Source organism: Urocitellus parryii, chromosome 7 (genome assembly GCF_045843805.1).
Source record: "Urocitellus parryii isolate mUroPar1 chromosome 7, mUroPar1.hap1, whole genome shotgun sequence".
In the NCBI taxonomy this organism is placed as follows: domain Eukaryota; kingdom Metazoa; phylum Chordata; class Mammalia; order Rodentia; family Sciuridae; genus Urocitellus; species Urocitellus parryii.
Genome location: NC_135537.1, coordinates 758,074 through 780,154, shown reverse-complemented (window position 1 = coordinate 780,154; position 22,081 = coordinate 758,074). Strand labels below are relative to the sequence as shown.

Sequence of the window (22,081 nt, the reverse complement as noted above, 5' to 3'; positions counted from 1 at the left end):
GCACTTGCAAACAGTTTGGCTCTGGGGAATGACTGGGGAGCCAACTCCACACATGAACTATATCTCTTGTGGCCTCAGGACTCAAACCTCCAGAAGGATAGAGAGGGTGGTGTGGGGGTATCTGGGTGGAGAAAGCAACCTGTTGGTGAGAGGTGAGAAAAATCAAGCCTCAGACCAAGGAGTTTGCCATCCTCAGTCCAGTCCCTCCAGAACCTGAGTACAAGGATTAAAAGAAACCTTGACTGGCTATAGGTAGGGCTGATGCCTCCCCCTAGGAGCACCTTGGGCCTTTTCCTACTGCTTACCTTGGGCTCTAAACTACAATAGACTCCTCTGCTCACTTGGTCTTTTCTCCTTCGTTTCGACATTTTCCCCCCGGCCTAAAATTGTACCCCCTTCAGCAAGCTCCCCTTCATCCACCGCCCGCGTTGGCCACCAGCTCTCCTACTATGCCAGGGACTTGCTGGCCTGGACAAAACAGTACGCTCCTTACAGCTACTCCGTATACACGGGCCTGTCTTACTAGATTTGCATCTTCCCTGTGGGTCTTATATCTACCCATGAAGACCTTAATTCAGGACCCAAGTGACACCACTGTGATTTCATTTTCAGTGACTGACATCCATAAGAATGATTCTTAAACGCCTGAACCTCAGTCCACACTGTAGTCATTCACAGCCTCTCTGGCAGGCGTGGTGCTCTGAGCACCTTCCCTGACAATTGTCTCCGACTTCTGTGAGCCTTCCAACGGCACTGCTCCCGATACCCTGGTGTCCGCATTGTCTCTGCTCCCTTCCGGAGGCCGATCTCTGAGACTAGACTGCAGTCGCACAGGTTCCGGCTCCCTGCTGGTACTGCGCAGGGTCGGTCCAGCCCTTCCGGATGCCGATCCCGGAGACCAGACTCCAGTCGCACAGGTTCCGGCTCCCTGCAACCCTAGGGCCTCCAGCAGCCGAGCTGGAGAAAGGTTCTGCTTTGCGCACGCGCAGCGGCGCGAATTTCAGTGGGACCGGAAGTGCGGCTGGGTTTGGGTTCGGGGTCTGACAGGAGCGACTCGCGCTCCGCGGCTGGAGCTGGCTGCGAGAGCAGGGCCCCGCGTCGCCCTCCCGCCATGGGCCTCCTGTCGGACCCCGTGCGCCGGCGCGCGCTCGCCCGTCTCGTGCTGCGCCTCAACGCGCCGCTCTGGTGAGGGTGGGCTGGGCTGGGGTCCCTGCGCTGCTCGCGCCCGTCTCCTTCGGTCCACGTCCCGCGGGGGATGCGGGGACCCGGAGTCTAGGTTTCCAGGCCCCTCCCACCTGCCCGTTCGATCCCTGGTTTGGAGCTGGTGGCCAGATCACGTCCCAGATCACGCTAACTCTCCGGCTGCTCCCTCTGACCCCTCGCAGCGTGCTGAGCTACGTGGCGGGCATCGCCTGGTTCTTGGCTCTGGCCTTCCCGCCGTTGACCCAGCGTACTTACATGTCGGAGAACGCCATGGGATCCACCATGGTGGAGGAGCAGTTTGTGGGCGGAGACCGTGCCCGGGGCTTTGCCCGCGATTTCGCTGCCCACCGCAGGAAGTCGGGGTGAGCCGCAGAGCACCGGGTTTGGGAAAAGTAGTGGTGGCCAAGACCAGGGAGCTCCGTTCAGAGGCTGTCTTTGTGTCTCCAGGGCTCTGCCAGTGGCCTGGCTGCAGCGGACGATGCGTACAGTAGGGCTGGAGGTCTACACGCAGAGTTTCTCTCGGAAACTGCCCTTCCCGGATGAGACCCACGAGCGCTATGTATTGAGGAAGGGTGGGGGTGAGGGGGTGAGGGTGCTTGGGATAGAAAAGCGCTTTGAAGGGGTCACCTGGGGCCAAGAATCCTGGGAGGGATGATCTGGGGCCAGGGAAATCCCTGCTGTGCAGATTGTAGGGCCAAGGAAAGGTGGTGGTAGAGGCTTTGACTTTCTACACTAGGGTTGCTCTGAGGCTCCTTCACCCATGCATTGTACAGATGGTATCAGGCACCAACGTGTATGGCATCCTGCGGGCCCCACGTGCTGCCAGCACTGAGTCTCTGGTGCTCACTGTACCCTGTAACTCTGACTCCACCAATAGCCAGGCTGTTGGACTGCTGCTGGCACTTGCTGCCCATTTCCGAGGTGAGAATCCAGGGCTGCTGCCCAGAGAGGGTTTGGCCAGTGCTTCAGTCCTGCTTACCTTATGTCTGACCTCCAGGGCAGATTTACTGGGCCAAGGATATCATCTTTCTGGTGACAGAACATGATCTTCTGGGCACTGAGGCTTGGCTTGAAGCCTACCACGACGTTAATGTAACTGGTAGGTGCTCTTGTCTTCTGGTCTCTCTCGGGGTCAACTGTTCTCACCAATGTCTCCTCTGGTGTTTATTTGCTTGCCCCTACAGGCATGCAGTCATCCCCGTTGCAGGGCCGGGCTGGAGCCATTCAGGCAGCTGTGGCCCTGGAGTTGAGCAGTGATGTGGTTACCAGCCTTGATGTGACTGTGGAAGGTCTCAATGGACAGCTGCCCAACCTTGACCTGCTCAACCTTTTCCAGACCTTCTGCCAGAAAGGGGGGCTGCTATGCACACTTCAGGGCAAGGTTTGACCACCTGCTGAGGTATAGGGCCTTTGGTGAGGGGTTTATCTAATCCTATTCCCATCCCTACTCTGCCCTCTCACCATCCCTCCAAAGCTTCAGCTCCAGGATTGGACAACGCTGGATGGGCCATTGCAGGGCCTGCAGACACTGCTGCTGATGGTTCTGCGGCAGGCCTCTGGCCGCCCCCATGGCCCTCATGGCCTCTTTCTGCGGTACCGGGTAGAGGCCCTGACCCTTCGGGGCATCAATAGCTTCCGGCAGTACAAGTATGACTTGGTGGCTGTTGGCAAGTAAGTAGCCTCTGATTCCCTCTTTTCGTTCTCAGGGAAGCATCCAACTGGTGCACGGAGGGAGTGACTGACTTTGTCCTGCTATGCACCTGACAGGGCTCTGGAGGGCATGTTCCGAAAGCTCAACCACCTGCTGGAGCGCCTACACCAGTCATTCTTCTTCTACCTGCTTCCTGCTCTATCTCGCTTTGTCTCCATTGGTCTCTACATGCCTGCTGCTGGCTTCTTGCTCCTGGTCCTTGGTCTCAAGATATCCTCTGTCTCCCAGCTATTCACTCATGGACAGCCTTGGAGCCCCTCAACTCTGCATCATCCTACTCTGGGATTGGGGTGGGAAAGTCCTGGGTTCCCCACCTGGCAGATCTGATCACACTGTCATTGAGGTCCTTGACTTGGGCCATGCTCTGGAGCTGTGGATGCAGCTGCATGAAGCTGGAGTGGGCTCTGAAGAGGCTGGAGGTGCTCCTGGACCAAGTACCCAACTTCCCCCAGCACAGGTGATGATGCCCCTATCTGCTGTTGGGTGGGCTTCTAGGATCCTGAGTAGTGTCTTCTACTGCCACTCAACCTCAGCTGGAATAGTGATTTTCTGGCCCCATGGCCTATCTCAAGGTGCCCGTATACTATACCCTGCAGGGTGTGGGGCTGACCTCGCTTGTAGCACCCCTGCTGATCTCTCAGGCCATGGGCCTGGCCCTCTACATCCTGCCTGTGTTGGGTCAACATGTGGCCGCCCAACACTTCCCAGTGGCTGAGGCTGAGGCCGTGGTGCTGACACTGCTGGCAATTTATGCAGCTGGCCTGGCTCTTCCTCACAACACCCACCGGTGAGTGACTAGGCTTGGGCAGGTGGCACAGGGCCCCCCTGGACATGTAGGCAGTTCTTTGGCTTCCTCTGAGCCTTTTGCCTTTTAGGGTAATGAGCACACAGGCCTCAGACAGGGGATGGATGGCACTGAAACTGGTGGCTCTGATCTACCTAGCACTACAGCTAGGTTGCATCACCCTCACCAACTTCTCCCTGGGTTTCCTGCTAGCTGCCACCATGGTACCTGCTGCTGCACTCACCAGACCCTATGGGCCTCGGTATGTACTCATCAGCCCCCACCTCCCCCAGTGCCTGTGCCCTTCTCCCAGAGTCCTTTGTCATTCTGTTCTCTGTCCCCACCATCTGTGGAACATACCCTGACGATGCCTCTCCCACCCAGGCCACTCTATGCTGCCCTACTGGTGCTGACAAGCCCAGCAGCCATGCTCCTGGGCAGCCTGTTCCTGTGGCGGGAGCTACAGGAGGCACCGATGTCACTTGCTGAGGGGTGGCAGCTTTTCCTCGTGGCACTGGCCCAGGGCGTGCTGGAGCACCACACCTATGGTGCCTTGCTCTTCCCACTGCTTTCCTTGGGCCTGTACCCTTGTTGGCTGCTCTTCTGGAATGTGCTCTTCTGGAAGTGAGGTCTGCTACCTGGGCACAAAGGCTGGGGCAGGGCTCTCCAAGCCCTCACCATTTTTCCTCCTCCCTGGGAAATAAACAAGTGTCTGTTTCAGCTGTTGTTTGGGCTTCTGGCCCATTGACCTTGTGGGGAACCCATTCTCACACACCTCGGCCCCGGGAAGATACGTCTAGCCCATTGTGCTCTGTGAATCAACAGTCACTGCAGGGCCAGGAACAAAGCTGGGATGAGGAAATTCTTGGGAGCCTGATGGGAGCAGAAGCACCCAGAGACCACACCATGCCATCTTCAATGCTGGGGCTAAGTGGGCAAAGGGGTTGGAGCCCTACAGAGGAGGCTCAGGGTTCAGGCCATGTGCCCAACCAAGGCCAGAGCATATGGGCTTTGTATGAACAATGTTGAAGCAACCTAAGTAAAGTGCCTAACAGGAACAGGGCAGCAGCATAGTTTGGCAGAAGCAATCTTTGAAGCCCAGCCAATACCCAGGAGCAACAGGCTATGGGGGATGGAGCCCCAAAGTGGGAAGGCCCTGTCAGGCAGCACAGAGAAGCAGATTATTGTACTAAGACCCTAAAAGGAACTTCAGAGTCCATCCTGGAGAAAAAGAGTGTGGCCCTTTGGTGAACTCAGGGCCATGTGGTGCTGAGGCTGGAGAAATGTCAGGGAAAGACAAAAGTACTTGACCAGACACAGCCACATGCAGGCATCTTTAGAAAGTGGGCGTGACTACTTTGCCTAGAGAAGTGGAAGGGTCCATCTAGTCAGCTCAGGGCCATCCACCCCTCAGTGTCATGTCCCTGAGCAGCATGTGATCTGGAAGATCTTGAGGGGAGCACCCTGCCTGTACCCCACCCTCAGGGCTCCTCTTCCTCTGTGGTAGGACCTAGACTTCCCTTGGGAGGCTTCTCTACCCTGGGGCTTGTTGTCTCCGCTCCACAAGTGGGAACCAGACCCTGAAGAGTTTCTCTCTGAGTCCTCCAGAGGAAGCTGCTGATCCCCTTGTTGGGTACAGGTCTATACCCTGTGTGCAATGAGGAGTGGGGGAACCCCACTGTGACGGGTGGCCTCATCACTAACTTGCTTCTTTAGCCCCTTGTTTCCAAGGCCAGAATCTCCAAAGGACTAAGGCCAGGTAGAGACCTGTGGACTCCAACCCAGTCCTCTCATTTTCCTAGGAGTACCTCCCAAGGAAGCATCCTAGGCTCTCCTCTGCTACAGGGAGATTCAGTCCTTTGTGTATCTTTGTGAGCAGTTGTGTGATAGAAAATTCCCTTCCTGGTGTTTTAACAGGTCTTTGGCCTCAGTTGTTATTGACTGGGCAATGGCAGTCTCTTAAAGCATAAATGGAAATTGAACCATGACACACATAGGTGGGAAGAAAACTGAAAGATCAACCTACCTGTGCTCTGGATACATCCCAGCAGAATCATGAATTATTCCTCTATTGAGAGGGAACTCTAGAATGTACTAAAAAAACAAAAAGGAAAAGAAAAGGCTGGTGTTGCTTCCTCTTCAAAAAACAAGTCTGGGTGATGGTGCATACCTGTAATGCCAGCTAGCAGTTACTAGGGGAGCAGAGCAGGAGAATCAGGAATGTGGGGCCAGTCTGGTTAATAAGAAAGTGCTGGCCCCGGGCTAGAGCTCAGTGGTAGAGCGCTTGCCTCACAGGTGTGAGGCACTGGGTTGGATCCTGAGCACCACATAAAAATAAGTAAAGATACTGTGTCCTAAAACTAAAAAAAAGGGGGGGGGCCTGGGGTTGTGGCTCAGCGGTAGAATGCTTGCCTTGCACACAGGAGACCCTGGGTTCGATCCTCAGCACCACATAAAAATAAGTGAAATGAAGGCATTGTGTCCAACTATAAGTAAAAAATAAAAAAGATTTTTTAAAAATTAGGAAAAAAAGTGCTAAGGATGTAGCTCAGTTGTAGAAATACTTGCTTACAGCACAAGGCCCTGGATTCAGTTCCTAGTGCCACACACACACACACACACACAAATCTGTAGTGGAAATATAAAATGGGAGTGAAGTCTTAAATGTGTCTTTTGGGGCTGTCACAGTACTTGTATCTCTGGTATCTCTTTTTGGCCCTCCTGATTGAAGATAGTCCCAGATTTTCAGCTAGGCATCACTGGGTTATGCTATGGATGATTGGATTCCCCTGCCCCTCCCCCAAGTACTAGAGATTGAAGCCAGGGTTGTTTTGTTCTGCTTGCAGTACTGGAAATTCAACATGGGGCTTCACTCATGCTAGGCAAGTACTCTACCACTGAGCTACACCCCAGCTCCATATATATAAGTAATATAGATAGATATATATAAGTAATATAGAGATAGTTTCTTTTTTTTTTTTTCCTTTTTTACTGGGGATTAAACCTAGAGCTTTGCACATGCTAGACAGGTGCTCTTTTACTGCGCTACATACCCAGACCTCCAGTGACACCTCTGAGCTACATCCTCAGCCCTTTATGTTTTATTTTGAGGCGGGGTCTTGTTAAGTTTTCCAGGCTGGCCTTGAATTTATGATTCTGCCTCATTCACCTGAGTCACTGGATCACAGATGTGCACCACCTGTGATTTATAAAGATGTGTGAGGATTCATGATTGCCAGCTAGGTGGCTTTAGAAGTGACCAGGCATGGGCCTGTGATCTCAACAACTCTGATTGATGCAGCATGATCACAGGTTTGAAGCCAGTCTAGGCAACTTAGGGAGATCCTATCTCAAAAAAGCGCTGGGATGTAGCTCAGTACTCCTGTTTTCAATCCCCCAGTACTGGGCTGGGGGTGGGGAGGTACTGAAGGGGCAAAGGTGATTGAGGATATAATTCACTAGTAGAGTGCTTGCCTGACATGCAGGATACTGTGGGTTCCATTCCCAATATCACAAGAATAAAAACAGGGTAGCCTGGAATGAGTTCCCTAGGGTCAGACAAGTATAATTACTGTCCCCATTTTGCAAGTGGATATCAAAGAGGTTAAGCAACTTGGTCAAAGGCTTGCAGCAGAATGTCATTTTAGTCTTGTTACACACATCTTGGATGTATGATAATTGGGTTTTTAGTGAAAGTTTAAGAAGGTATCAGTTGAGTACTGTCTTGAAATTGATGAGATGGAAATTTAGGTTAAGTCTAGAGCACACTATAAGTACACTCCTTTAGCCATGTGTGTGTGTGTGTGTGTGTGTGTGTGTGTGTGTGTGTATGAGTATGCAGAAGCACTGGAGATAGAACCAGGGTCCTGTGTTCATTAGCCAAATGCTCTATCACTGATCTAATCTCTGGCCCATCTTTGCCTTTCATTTGTTTGTTTTGGGTATTAGGGATTGAACCCAGGGGTGCTTAGACACTGAGCCACATCTCCAGCTCTGTGTGTGTGTGTGTGTGTTGCTAGGGATTGAGCCCAGGGCCTTGTGCATGCAAGGTAAGCACTTTACCAAGTGATATATATTCCCCAGCCCCCTTTTTATAGTTTATTTACATACAGGGTCTTGCTGAGTTGCTTAGGGCCTCCCTAAATTGCTGAGGCTGGCTTTGAACCTAGGAGCTTCCTCTCTGAGCCTCTTGAGCTGCTGGAATTGTAGGCGTGTGCCACCTTGCCTGTTGAGAGCCACAGCCGAGTTGGGATGGCGGCTAGCATTTTGCCAGTACTTTTGAGCTCTCCCGGGGATTCCTGGAGAGTTCGAGTTGGTTGGTGAAGTTCCGGTGGTGGGAGTTCCAGTTGGTGGTGTGTTCCTGGAGGAGCAGCGTGGGTGGGAGAGTTCCCGGGGAGTGTGTGTGGAATGTGCTGGTGGAGTTCAGAAATAAAGTTTGTTCCTGCTTGAGTGGCTCGTGATTTGTGCCCAGCCAGACTGCGGCACATGCCCTACTCTTTAACAATTTATGATGTGTCTAGGTATGGATCTCTTTTAGTTTATACCACCTGGAGCTTGATCTTCCTGCCTGTGTAGATTCATGTTCTTCATGAAGTTTGGCAAGTTTTAGGGTATTATTTAAGTATTGTTTCTTCCCCTTTCTCTTCTCTGACTCTGGAACTATCATATATATGTTGGTACACTTAATGTTGAGCTTCAGATCTTTGAGGCTCTGTTCATTTGTCTTGTTCATTTTTGTGTGTGTGTTTGTGGTGGGGGAGGTACTGAGGATTGAACCCTGGACCTGAAGCATGCTCGGCAAGTACTCTACCACTGAATTAATCCCTGTCTACCACGCGGCCTGCGCAGTGGTTTCATTAATGAGGTTCTAGGCATAAAGTTAGTTAGACGAGATCGAAATAAAAACACAAGACTCAATTACCTTAATTCTATTGCTAGGTCCGAGACGGCTCCCCTCTCTGGTTCGCTCCTCTAGCCGCCCAGCAGGGCAGCAAGGATTACTCAGGGCTAGCAGGAGAGAGAGAGCGAGCACGCCGGGGAGTAGCCTTTTATTAGGGAACCAGAGATTCAGGGGAGAATTCCATCCAATGAAGGTTGAGGGGGGGCTGCACTCCAAGGTCAGGGTCAGCGATTGGGTCCCCGGGGTCAGTGGTCAGGCACACCCCCACACGGATGGGCTCTCTCATCAGGAGAGGGACGGGAAAAACTTCGACATTTGCCAAAGTGCCTCAGACCCTCAACGGGAGGCACCCGATCACGTGTGAGAATGGCGTCCCACATATTCCCCCTTTTTTGTCTTAAAAATGAGGCGGCGGTTCATTCTCTGGAGTTCCTGGATTCTTGATTGGAAGACTCTCCATCCTATAGTTACAATACAAAAGATAATTAACAGCAAAGAGAATAATCCAATAATGTACCAAGCGGAGTGTTTAAGAATATTTCCAGGGTTGAATCCATTTAACTCCTTCAATATTTGGTTAGCCAAAGAAGAAGGATCTGAAAAATCAGCTTTATTATTTTGAATGTCTTGGATATGGTGATGAAGTTCCAGAATATCCAAGCTATTATTACTATTTTGCCAAATACCCAATAAATGGTTTTTAACCTTCTCCCAATCCCAGAGAGAAGCATTGTACTTGGCAACTGTAACACATACATACTTATAATTAGCATGGCATTTAAGCCTCTCCTTAAATTTTAAGGCTGAAAGTTCATTACCTATGTCTATAACAGTCGCCTCTAAGGCATTTAATTTAGTTTCAATCCTTTCATCAATATTTACTTGATTACGCAGAGCCTTGGAAGTATTTTGAGCTAAATTATTAAGAAATTTTGCATGCTGAATATTTTGAGACAACGTTAGAGACGCAGAGACTGTTGAGGCAATAAATGAGACCAGTGCTAAGACACCAACAATTATGACTCCCATAGCACGTTTAGGTCTTGTTAGCTGAGCATGAATTTGCTGCAAGACTTGTAAACCAGCATCAGCATACCATGGCTCTGAAATATTAGCAGGTAATAAAACAAAAGAGGGCTGATGAAGTATCAGTACTCCTTTTCCTCCATTATACCTAGTAATACAATTGGTTAGGTTGCACTTATTACAAGCAATAACATATCTGTCACCCATCCATTTAACTTTTACATTTCCAATAATTAAAACATAAGGAGATTGGACACAAGCTCTTAAGCCATAGCAAGATCCCTCTTTACAGTTCTTGCCGACAAATTTTGGTAAAGGCTTATCTGTAAAATGTAAATACTCTGAGGCAGCAATTAAACGCCAAATATCTTTTTGAATACCTCCTTCACTATAAGTCAAAATATTACTGACAAATCCTGCAGGTGTCATAGCAGAATTTCTTCGTAATTGTCTTTTATCAATCTTTGGAGACCAGTCTAAAATATACCCACTATCTTTAGACACCTTATGTTGTACAGGAAAGGCATTTACACAATCCATCCATTTAGGAAAGGTGCCGATCTCAATTATAGAACTATTTGGACAGTGGGGTATCTGTGGAGGTTTTGCAGAAATGACTGGCTTGTTATGGGAAAGTCCCATGTTAATTACTGATCTAATATTAGGTTTTAAGTCCCCATAAATAGAATTATTTGTCAGTCTAGGTTTACCAATCGCTGTCTTTTCTTCAAATGATACTTTCAGACAGCCAGCATGTTTATCATATGACCAACACAAAGGTAATTGGGCACTGTAGCCAGAATAATTAAATCTAGTCACATGATTGGGAGTAATATGAGTATCTGTAAATCCTCCCATCATGAATGAGTCATTAGTAAATACTGGAATAGATTCTCCAGTCCACACAGCTGGGTGTACCAGGGGTGGATCTGGGAAATATGTCCAATAAGTGTCTATTTGATTCCCTTTTACCTGACAGCCCAGTAGGGCAATTACTGTCGCTACCATCAAGACTGGGGTCCTGTTCTTTCCTAGGCGTCGAAGTATTTGGGAAGCCTGGGTTGTTAGCTTCTTTATGTCTTTCCACGAAATCAGCTTTTCGACTGGTTCAATCTGGTCTTTCTTCATCCTTTTCCGAAATCTCCTCCTTCTGGGTAGTGGCTCCTCTGGGTCGATCCTCAGTCGCTTGAATCTGGGTTCTATCTCCTCCATGTCTGATAGCACGTTCAGGCACCCAAATAGGATGGAAAGAGCCTTCTGGGAAGATACAAGCATGGCCTTTTCCCCACATTATTACCGGATCTGGACCCTTCCACTGACCAGTCTGTAAGTCTTTCCACAGAACTCTGCCTAAGGGGCCTGTTACTGAAGGAGACATTTGTCTCTCAGCAGCAGTGTGACCTTCTGTATCAGTTTAAAAAATTTAAAACAAACAAGGCATGATTAAGGCTATTTTGGGGAGTCACAATCCTATTCCCCCCTTTTAATTTTTGTAATTGAAGCTTAATAGATAAATGAGCTCGTTCCACAATGGCTTGACCTTGGGGGTTATAAGGAATTCCTGTTTTATGATTAATTTTAAATTCTTGGCAAAATTGTTGAAAAGAGCTTACGTAAGCTGGAGCATTATCTGTTTTAATCTGCATAGGGCACCCTAAAACGGAAAAAGCTGCTAAGCAATGAGAAATTACATGTTGAGCATTTTCCTTAGTACGTGCTGTGGCAAAAATAAATCTAGAATAAGTGTCCACTGTGACATGCACATAACATTGCTTACCAAATTGAGGAATATGAGTTACATCCATCTGCCATATCTGATTTGGTTTTAATCCACGGGGATTTACCCCTGATGGCAGAGATGGAGTGTGAATAACACACTTTGGGCATTGGCTTACAATCTGACGAGCTTGTTCTCTGGTAATACTAAATTTTTTACGTAAGCTAGAAGCATTTTGATGGTGCAAGGAATGGGAAGCTAGTGCACAGTCATATGAAGACATCTGTTGACAAAAAGCTACTAACTTATCAATTTTGTCATTACCTGAAACTAGAGGTCCAGGAAGATTAGTATGGGCTCGAATGTGTCCTATGAAACATGGGTACTTTCGCATTAGCACTGTCTTTTGTAAATTATGAAATAATTCAAATAACTCCTGTGATGAAGTAAACCCAATCATTGAAGTCTCAATATTTTTGGTAACTCTGACTGCATATAAGCTGTCAGAATAAATATTAATAGGCTCATTTGAAAAGTAATCTAAGGCACAGATCAGAGCTTGAAGCTCTGCTCTTTGGGCAGAAGTATAAGAAGTTTGTATCACCTCTGTGTGAACACGACTGAAAAAACCTGCCTTACCGGAGTTAGAACCATCTGTGAACACCGATAAAGCTCCCTCTATTGGATGAGCTCGTACAATTTTTGGAAAAATGAGTGATGTTAATTGTGCAAATTGTACAATCTTATCACGAGGATAATGGCTATCTATCTGTCCAGGGAAATCAGCAAAAGCTATCTGCCAATAGTTAGAAGTTTGAAAAAGCCAGTTAGTTTGTTGAGCAGAAAATGGAATAATTATGATATCAGGCTCAGATCCAATTAATTGTGAAATCCTAGTTCTACCTTTAATTACTAATTGAGCTATAGAATCATGAAAAGGAATTAATGTTTTGAGGAGAGTGGGATAAATAAATCCACTCAATAACTCCTAATCTTTGCCATATGGCTCCTGTTGGGGTATGCTCAGTTGGAAATATTAATAAATACACTATTTCTTTAGGATCTATTCTAGTAAGCTGTGCATTTTTAATTGCAACTTCAACCTTTTTTAAGGCTGCCTTAGCTTCCAAAGTTAGCTGATGTGGAGAGGTTGGAGAAGGATTTCCTTGTAATATCTGAAATAAAGGACTTAACTCAGAAGTAGTTAGTTTTAAGGATGGCCTTAGCCAATTAATATCTCCCAATAATTTTTGAAAATCATTAAGGGTACGTAACTCCTTAATTCTTATCTGAAGATTTTGAGGACGGATTGTACGTCCTTGAATTATCTGGCCTAAATATTGAAAAGGAGACACCTTTTGAATTTTTTGAGGAGCTATACATAAACCCATTGCTGTAAGTGAAGCGTCTAACTGAGTAAAAATTTCTGAAAGTATCTCTGGATTAGCATGAGCCAATAATATATCATCCATAAAATGAATAATATATGCATCAGGAAAGCTATTCCTTATGGGATCTATTGCCTGATCAACGTACTTTTGACACAGTGTAGGACTATTACGCATTCCCTGAGGAAGAACCTTCCAGCAATATCTCTTAACAGGTTCCTTAAAATTAATTGCTGGGACAGTGAAAGCAAACCTTTCACAATCTTCAGGATGCAACCTTATAGAGAAAAAGCAGTCTTTTAAATCTATTACTATCAAGCTATAATCTAAGGGAATGGCTGTGGGGGAGGGAAGTCCTGGCTGTAATGATCCCATAGGCTTAATTGCATGATTTATTGCCCTTAAATCCTGTAGTAATCTCCAATTTTCTGACTTTTTCCTAATAACAAAAATAGGTGTGTTCCAAGGACTAAGCGTTGGTTCAATATGACCAGCCTGAAATTGTTCCTCAACTAATCTATGAATTATTTTAAGTTTTTCCCCTGAGATGGGCCACTGAGAAATCCATATAGGCTCCTCTGTGAGCCACGTGATTTTTTTAGCTGTCTTAGGGATCGGGGAAGTGCTCAGGGCCCCTAGTAAAAATTTTGGTTTGGAGCATTTACTAATCTTTGTCGTGGAGACTGGCTTGTAAACAGATACTCTTCCTGAAAGGTCTCCCTATCATCTCTAGGAAAATACCTCTGATTAACTTCCTCAACTGACCTTATAGAATTTGGAGTAACTAATAATAATCCCATTTTGGTTAAAATATCTCTTCCCCATAGGTTAGCTGGTAAAGACTCTAACACATAAGGCTTAAATACTCCACTGTTCCCATCAGAATCTTCCCAACGGAGATAGTTGGCACTTTGAGCAGGCTGTGAAACCTGTCCTATTCCCTCTAGGTTAGCTGGTGCTACATGCAAAGGCCAGTTTCTAGGCCAAAACCGACTAGACAATACCGAAATATCGGCTCCTGTGTCGATTATTCCTAGAAAATTTTTATTATTAATTCTAAGTTTTAATAAAGGGCGTTCTTGTCTTACTAACTGTGACCAATATACTCTGTCCGGCTGCTTAGAAACTGAATCTGCCGGCAGGTGCCTTTCAGAGACACAAGGCAATAATATTAATTGGGCAAAAGTATCCTTTGGGGTGAGTCTTAGGGGATAATTGGCTTTTACAGTAACATATAGCTGTTCTTTAAATCCTGAATCTATCACACCAGGTATTACCTCAATGGCTCCCTTCAAATTATTCCGTCCCAAAATTAAACCTACAGTATTATCAGGAAGCGGCCCGAAAATCCCAGTAGGAATTTGTTTCGGCCCCGTTTCAGGATTTAATTCAACTATCCTTGAAGGTCCTAAGAAAACTGTCTGTGATTTCTGTCCCTGTCCCGGTAAAAATTGCGGACTGCTCTGGTCGGCACCAGTGACGTCACACTGTGCGACCTTCCCCGGAATTCCCCATATTGTTGCTCGGCTCCCGCTAGGAGGAAAGGATGGCGGCGAGAAGGCGGGCTCATCCGCGCCATCTGAATCCTCCACATGGCGCTGCGAGTTTAAGTTCACATTTCTAACCTTTGGCTTGGCCCTTAGTGCCTTTGTTTTTAAACGGCTTAAGGGAAAGGGAATTAACTTAGCCTCAGGCTGATTCTCCATTTGAATAGACCTAACAGCTCCTTGAATGCCTTTTAAAAGGTCCTCAGGGGGCCACGAACTTTGGCCCATATATTCAAAAAGACAAACTTCTAGAGCTGTCCATGTTTTCTGTATATTTTGAATGCCTCCAGGTAATTCATTAGAAATACAAACTCTCTGTAACTTCCTTCCTAATTTCTCCCAAGTAAGTAAATTTGGAGATTTCTGTTCGCAAAACCAAGGACAATATTTACCTACAATCTTTAAAAATTGTAATAACTGAGTTTTCTTTATCTGTTTCCCTTTCTGATTAATTATACTGTCTAAAATAGTCAGGTACATTTCCTTATCAGAAGAAGTTGAATTTCCCATTTTAATTAATTTAACGTCTCTTTCCTTCAATAACTCCAGGTGCTTTTGTGACCCAAACATCACCTCTTCCTTTATCTTTATCTTTTTCCTTTATTTCTTTATTTCCTTTTTCCTTATCCTTATATCTTTTTTCCTTATCTTTATAGCGCGCTCCCACTCAATCTAACTAATCTAGAATGCCCCCCTCGTGGGCGCCAAATCTACCACGCGGCCTGCGCAGTGGTTTCATTAATGAGGTTCTAGGCATAAAGTTAGTTAGACGAGATCGAAATAAAAACACAAGACTCAATTACCTTAATTCTATTGCTAGGTCCGAGACGGCTCCCCTCTCTGGTTCGCTCCTCTAGCCGCCCAGCAGGGCAGCAAGGATTACTCAGGGCTAGCAGGAGAGAGAGAGCGAGCACGCCGGGGAGTAGCCTTTTATTAGGGAACCAGAGATTCAGGGGAGAATTCCATCCAATGAAGGTTGAGGGGGGGCTGCACTCCAAGGTCAGGGTCAGCGATTGGGTCCCCGGGGTCAGTGGTCAGGCACACCCCCACACGGATGGGCTCTCTCATCAGGAGAGGGACGGGAAAAACTTCGACATTTGCCAAAGTGCCTCAGACCCTCAACGGGAGGCACCCGATCACGTGTGAGAATGGCGTCCCACATCCCTGCCCTTTTAATTTTATTTATTTATTTTTGGTGCTGGGGATTGAACCCAAGGTTGTTCACCACTGAGATACATCTTTTTTTGTTGTTGTTTTAGAGACAGGGTCTTGATAAATTCCCCTTGAACTTATGATCCTCCTGCTTCTCTCTCCCGAGTTGCTGGGATTATAGGCATGCACTACCAAGCCTGACTTAATTAAATTTTTTGAGACAGGGTCTTACTGAGTTTCCCAGGCTGGTCTCAAACTTTTAATCCTTGTACGTAAGCCTCCTAAGTAGCTGGAATTACAGGTGTGGGCCACTGCATCTGGCTTATTAGTCCTTTTCTTTCTTTTTCTCACACTAGACAATCTCAATTTAACTAACTTCAATTTACCTTTATTCCACTTGCTTAAATCTGCTGTCGAGACCCTGAAATAAAATTTTAATTTCCATATTGTACTTTTCAACTCCAGTTTCTGACTCCCTTAGGTAATTCTGCCTCTTTATTTGACACTCACTCTTTAAAAAAAAAATTTTGTTGTTGTTGTTTTAGTTGTAGTTGGACACAATACCTTTATTTTACTTTTATATGGTGCTGATGATTGAACCCAGGGCCTTGCCTGTGTTGGGCGAATACTCTACTGCTAAGCCACAACTCCAGCCCCAACACTCCCTCTTATTTTTTTTAAAAATATTTTTTAGTTGTCAATGTACCTTTAATTATTTATATGCGGTGCTGAGAATTGAACACAGTGCCTCACGAATGCTAGGCAAGCGCTCTACCACTAAGCCACAACCCAGCCCAAACACTGAATATTTTAAATAACATTGTTTTGTCTGACCAAATCCATCACTGGAATAATTTTAAAAGAGGCAACAGGGAACCAGGTTTGGTGGCCCACTCCTATAATCCCAATTTGTGAGGCTGAGACAGGAGGATCTCAAGTTTGAGGCCTTAGCAACTTAGTGAAGCCCTTAATAACTTAGACTCTGTTTCAAAATAAAAAATGAAAATGTAACTCAAGGGTAAAGGGCCCCTGGTTTCAATCCCCAGTACAAAAAAAAAAAAAAAAAAAAAAAAAGGCAGTAGGGGAGTTCCTGCAACACAGTGCAAAAACACTTTCATAGTTGGGGTCTGGTGGGATTCCAAAGAAAAAAACCCAAATGTCAGCAGTTCACAGCATTTATTAGGGGAACTTATGCACAGAAGGGGCTTGTGATAGATAGCAAGATGAAGGGTGTTCTACCCATGTGTGTTCTCAATGAGGGAGTCTATCGCGGATTTTTTTTTTTTTTTTTTTTTTTTTTTGGTACCAGGGATTGAACTCAGGGACACTCCACCCCTGAGCCACATCCCCAGCTCTCTCATATTTTATTTAGAGACAGGGTCTCACTGAGTTGCTTAGCACCTGGCTTTTGCTGAGGCTGGTTTGAACTCATGATCCTTCTGCCTTAGCCTCCTGAGCCACTGGGATTACAGGCATGTGCCCCCATGCCTAGCCTAACAGCGTTTAATGTGAGAGCTGAATGGATTTTGCTCAGGATTTCAGCTAATTTTTGTGAGTTTAGCAATAGCATCAATCTCCCAGTGTTTTGGAGCAACAATTTAAACACCTTTACCATCACCTGGGAATACTCAAGGCCCTGGCTTGGGTTCAGGCCTGCAGGGAAAATATGATGTCAGAGCATCAAGGTGCTCTGTATTTCTCAGCTAGGACTCAGAAAGCCAGGTGGAAGGAGGACTGTGTAAACATAATATGGCAATTCTGGAGATCAGATTTCATTCCTCTCTCTAGGTTTTGTTACTGCTGCTGTGGTAGCTGTGTTTATTTTTTTAATAATTTTTTTTAGTTATATATGGACACAATATCTTTATTTTGTTTATTTATTTTTATGTGGTGCTGAGGATTGAACCCAGAGCCTCACATATGCGAGGCAAGCGCTCTACTACTGAGCCACAACCCCAGCCCAGTAGTTGTGTTTATTTAGTGATCTTTCTGAACTAATTCTCTCAAGCCTGAGTTGTCATGTGTGGCTACTAAAGTCTCTCCTTAGTGTTCAGCTAATCATTGGACAGAGAGTTCCTTAATCACCTGGAAACAATGAATTTCCCTTTCCTTCCTAAGTGGCTTTGCGATATAGCATGACTCCAGCACTCAGCAGACAGCATGCTACTCTGCCTGAGCATTTACTTTCCTCTACCAGGAGCCCCAATGTCAGCCAGATGTGAGATCTCAGGGCTTTTCAGGTTTTTCCTCAGACCCCAGTCCTACTTATGTGACCTATATTCCTGGAAGTATGTTGGATTTTCTAAGCCCCTGTGAACATATCTGTACCCTTGCTTTTTCCTGTTAAGTTTTTTGTTTAATTTATTGTGAACTCCAGCTGTTATCCATCACCTTGGGTAATTGCAAAGTTACATTTGTCCACTAACAACCCCAGGAAGCTGTTTGTGCTGGGTTGGTGCTCAGTGAGCCTTGTAAGTGGGGCCTTCCAGAAATCCATCAGACAAGTAAAATAATGACAGTTCTCTGAGAATGGGGCATTCTGTTCCCTCCAGTAACAGGGATGTGAGGTCTTAGTTCCAACGTTGCCACTGTGAGCACAGCTGGACCAGGAAAACTACCAAGGTAACTTTTTGTTGCTGGTCGTCTGTTTTCTTGAATACACACTCTCTGGGATGCTGGGGGTAGGGGAGCCTTTGGTTAATTTCTGGAATTCTGAAAAAGCTGATTCAGACAGCTTATGCTAGTTTTTTGCCTTGCTTTTATACGGGGAGAAGGACAACTTCAGCTGACGATTGTTTCCCGAGGGACCCTTGGTCATTCTGCTGGTAACTCCTGCACTTGCTGGGGCACAGTAGCAGAACAAGTACAGGAGCAGCCAAGGACGCACGCGTGGGCGTTGACCCCAGGCCTCTGCCTCGCGCTGCGCCCGCCGCTTCCAGGCGGGGGCCAGCCTGAGGCCCGCGCGGAGCTGCCTTGGCAAGCTCGGTCCACGGGAATACTCTTAAACCCGCCGGCGTCTCCGGATCCACAAGGTGCGGCAGCGGAAGGGGGCGGGGTCCCAGTGGAAATCCGGCGTGGTGTTGACCACGGGAGACCCCGGAGTCCGCCCAATCCCCGGTTTCCACGGCAACCAGAGGACCGCCAGGAGGTGGGGCCCAGCCCCTGACTGACAGCTCTTGGCCCCGCCCCCCAGCCCCGCTCTCGCGCGGTTTGAGCTCGCGTGGCGCCGCAGGGGCCGACGGGAGCGTCAGCCGCGCTGAAGGGGGCCGACATGGCGGCGGCGGCGGCGGCTTCGCTTCGCGGGGCGGTGATGGGCCCTCGGGGCGCGGGCCTCCCGGGCGCACATGCTCGGAGGCTGCTAGGCGGCGCACGGCCTGGGCAGCTCCCCCTGCGGACGCCTCAGGTGAGCGCTGGCCCGGGTCCTGGCCCTCGCGCGCCCCGCAGCCGGTGAAGGTCACGGCGGGGAGGCTCCGGGCGCGCGCGGCCAGCGGGGCGAGATGGGCCCGCACGCAACGTCCCCCTGGGGCCAGGTCCTTGCTGCCGGTCGGCACAGTCCGGGAGCTTTGCGCACGCTTCGGAGCGGCAGGGCGCCTCGGACCTGGCACGGGGGTGGCGGGCGGGCTCGCGAGGGTCGGGGCAGGGGTCTTCGTGCTCAGGGCGTGCCTGGGACGGCTCCCGCCGCACGCTGTCCAGACTGGGCCCGCGTCCTGAAGTAACCTCTAGCCTGACCTCGGCAGCTGCCGGTGACCTTGGTCACTACGGCCTGACCCCCGGCTCAGGATCCAAGAGCACTCCTCACCACCTCCTCAGAGTCAAATCCCGGCCCAGGGGTCGGCAGCGGAGAGGGATGCGGTGGGCAGCGCGCAGGCCATGATGCTGGTGCGCCAGTACTGGGTGGATGAGTGGGAGAGGTGGGCGCCTAGTCAGATCCCCAGCCCGGCGGGTGGTGTCCTGGCAGGCGCTGAGCGGGGCTCTTGCAGGCAGTATCCTTGTCCTCGAAGTCTGGCCTTTCCCGCGGGCGGAAGGTGATGCTGTCAGCGCTGGGCATGCTGGCGGCGGGTAGTGCAGGGCTGGCAGTGGCTCTGCATTCTGCTGTGAATGCCAGTGACCTGGAGCTGCACCCCCCCAGCTACCCGTGGTCTCACCGTGGCCTCCTCTCTTCCTTGGACCACACCAGGTGCGCAGCTGGCCGGCTTGCTGGCCTGGGGTTTTCTGGGTGGAGTGGAATCTTCAGTTCCCTTAAAACTTTCTCTCTTTTTAGCATCCGGAGGGGTTTCCAGGTATATAAGCAGGTGTGCTCTTCCTGCCACAGCATGGACTACGTGGCTTACCGCCACCTGGTGGGCGTGTGCTACACTGAGGATGAAGCTAAGGCCCTAGCTGAAGAGGTGTGGAACCTGGAGTGTTCAGGGTTGGGGCTCCCACTGTGATGTGATGGCAGGGTTGTAATGAGGCTCTTGGTGGCAGGTGGAGGTCCAGGATGGCCCCAATGAGGATGGAGAGATGTTCATGCGGCCAGGGAAGCTGTCTGACTACTTCCCCAAACCGTACCCCAACCCTGAGGCTGCCAGGGCTGCCAATAATGGAGCCTTGCCCCCTGACCTCAGTTATATCATTCGAGCTAGGTAAAGGGGCTGCCCACAGGGTGGAACTGGAGAGGGGAACTGACTTCTGTCAGGGACTAAGAAGCCATGAATCTGGTTCCAGGCATGGTGGTGAGGACTATGTCTTCTCCTTGCTCACGGGGTACTGTGAGCCACCCACTGGTGTGTCTCTACGAGAAGGCCTCTATTTCAACCCCTACTTCCCTGGCCAGGCCATCGCCATGGCCCCTCCCATCTATACCGATGTTTTGGAGTTTGATGATGGTGAGAGTCCTTCACTGTGAATCCTTTCCCATCCCCCAGGGATGCTTGCCTTATATTTCTGGGCCTGAGAAATCCTGCCCCTTTCTTGGCTGGGGTGTTTTGTGCATGCATGAGGAGATTTTCACAGTCTTGTGGGGGTCCTGTCCCTTTGAAACCTTGGGTAGAGGTCATTCTCTACCTCCATGGAACAGAGTGCATTGAGGGTTACCCCAGGTTGGGCATGAGCCCCAAAAGGTAATTTTCATTATGTGTCCTTGGCCCAGGTACTCCAGCTACCATGTCCCAGGTAGCTAAGGATGTGTGTACTTTCCTGCGCTGGGCATCTGAGCCAGAACATGACCATCGCAAACGCATGGGACTCAAGGTGAAGGGTTGGGCAAGGGGGCTACAGTGAGTATGGGAGAACGGTTGGGAAGGATCCTTCCTAGCCCCCTTTTCTGAGTCTGTTTTGTCCCCAGATGTTGATGATGATGGGCTTGCTGCTGCCTTTGATCTACGCCATGAAGCGGCATAAGTGGTCAGTCCTGAAGAGTCGAAAGCTGGCATATAGGCCACCCAAGTGACCCTGTCCAGCATCCACTTGCCATCTTGCCTGAACAGACCCTCAAGCCCAGGAGCCATCCTAGGCCTGTTCAGGCCTTACCTGGCTCACTCGGCCCGGCCCCTCTTCGTCTGGGATGAGGGAGTGGGCAGGATACTGGGCCTTGGCTCCAGATTTCGTTTAGCCTCATCATGGGAATAAATTAAGTTTCTCAACATACACATTTGAACTTTTATCTGACAAGAGTGTAGTCTTGCAAAGGACTCTGGGACTGAGACTCACACCTTCAGCGCTCCCAGGAAGTCCCAGTCCTGTCCTCATCTGGGACAGAAAGGGTACAGGCTGTGAGAGGAAGTAGTAGCACTTAGTAGGTTGTCTCCTGAACAGGGATGAAAAAGATTTGGCCAGGTTGGCTATGGCCCAGAATCTCAGAGACCTGCTGGGAGGAACTACTGAGTGTCAGGTTGTTGGTTACTTCAAGAGGGTCAGGGAGCCTTTGGCAAGGCCTGGAGTGGCTAGGCCAAGAAGAGGGGGATGGCTGCCAGCCATATTGGTAAATCAGTAGACAGGCAGAAGAGGGTACCTGGGACATCCCCTTGCTCTCAGCTGGAATGCCGAGTGTCACACTGAGGATTCATGTGGAGGTATGAGGGTATTCATCATGGAATGGCATCTGGCAGCCCACAGGAGAGCCGAGTGGGCTCATGTAGTCCTGTACCTGTACCTGTACCTGTGGCAGGAAGGTCAAGGCATCATGAACCAGCAGTAGCACAATACCCTGACTTGGGACTCCCAGTGCTTGAGCTTCCCTGTCCCTAAGTGGGGAGGGAAAACACCATGCTGGAGGGAGTGGTGGCCAGAGTCTGGGAGCCAGGATAAAGAGCAGAAGGCAAGACCAGCAGTAGGGGTAGAGCTTATAGGATTTGCCTTAGTGCATGGAGCCCCCAGCGACCCTATCCCAGTGTTCAGCAGCTAGGAGAACCCCTGAAGATCTGGGGGGCTTGGGAAGAGGTCTAAGTGCCAAGATCCTATGATTAGCAGATACCTGGACTGACTAATGAGGGCCAGGTTCGGTCTTGTCTTCTCCCAGCAGCCTTGGATAGGCTGGGGCAGCTCTGCACCGAGACACAGTGAAGGGACACTGGGACTTTTAATTTTTTTTAGTTGTATTTGGACACAATACCTTTATTTATTTATTTATTTTTATGTTGTGCTGAGGATCAAACCCAGGGCCTCCGTGCTAG

At 48.7% G+C, this 22,081-nt stretch overlaps 2 protein-coding genes across 2 annotated transcripts; both read left to right on the top strand.

Annotated features, from left to right (window-relative positions):
• The first annotated feature begins 89 nt into the window (after positions 1-89).
• Positions 90-4,418, top strand: Gpaa1 (glycosylphosphatidylinositol anchor attachment 1). The gene is made up of 12 exons (XM_026409874.2): positions 90-1,185; positions 1,386-1,565; positions 1,651-1,762; positions 1,977-2,124; positions 2,201-2,302; positions 2,388-2,584; positions 2,678-2,874; positions 2,971-3,124; positions 3,276-3,371; positions 3,511-3,701; positions 3,790-3,960; positions 4,083-4,418. Exons 1-12 carry the CDS (start codon positions 1,112-1,114, stop codon positions 4,324-4,326), a joined length of 1,866 nt encoding a protein of 621 aa, XP_026265659.2. The 5' UTR covers positions 90-1,111; the 3' UTR covers positions 4,327-4,418.
• Positions 4,419-18,655: 14,237 nt separating this feature from the next.
• Cyc1 (cytochrome c1) lies at positions 18,656-21,056 on the top strand. The gene is made up of 7 exons (XM_026409816.2): positions 18,656-18,831; positions 19,409-19,605; positions 19,690-19,816; positions 19,896-20,053; positions 20,136-20,296; positions 20,560-20,660; positions 20,755-21,056. Exons 1-7 carry the CDS (start codon positions 18,700-18,702, stop codon positions 20,857-20,859), a joined length of 981 nt encoding a protein of 326 aa, XP_026265601.1. The 5' UTR covers positions 18,656-18,699; the 3' UTR covers positions 20,860-21,056.
• The last annotated feature ends 1,025 nt before the right edge of the window (positions 21,057-22,081 follow it).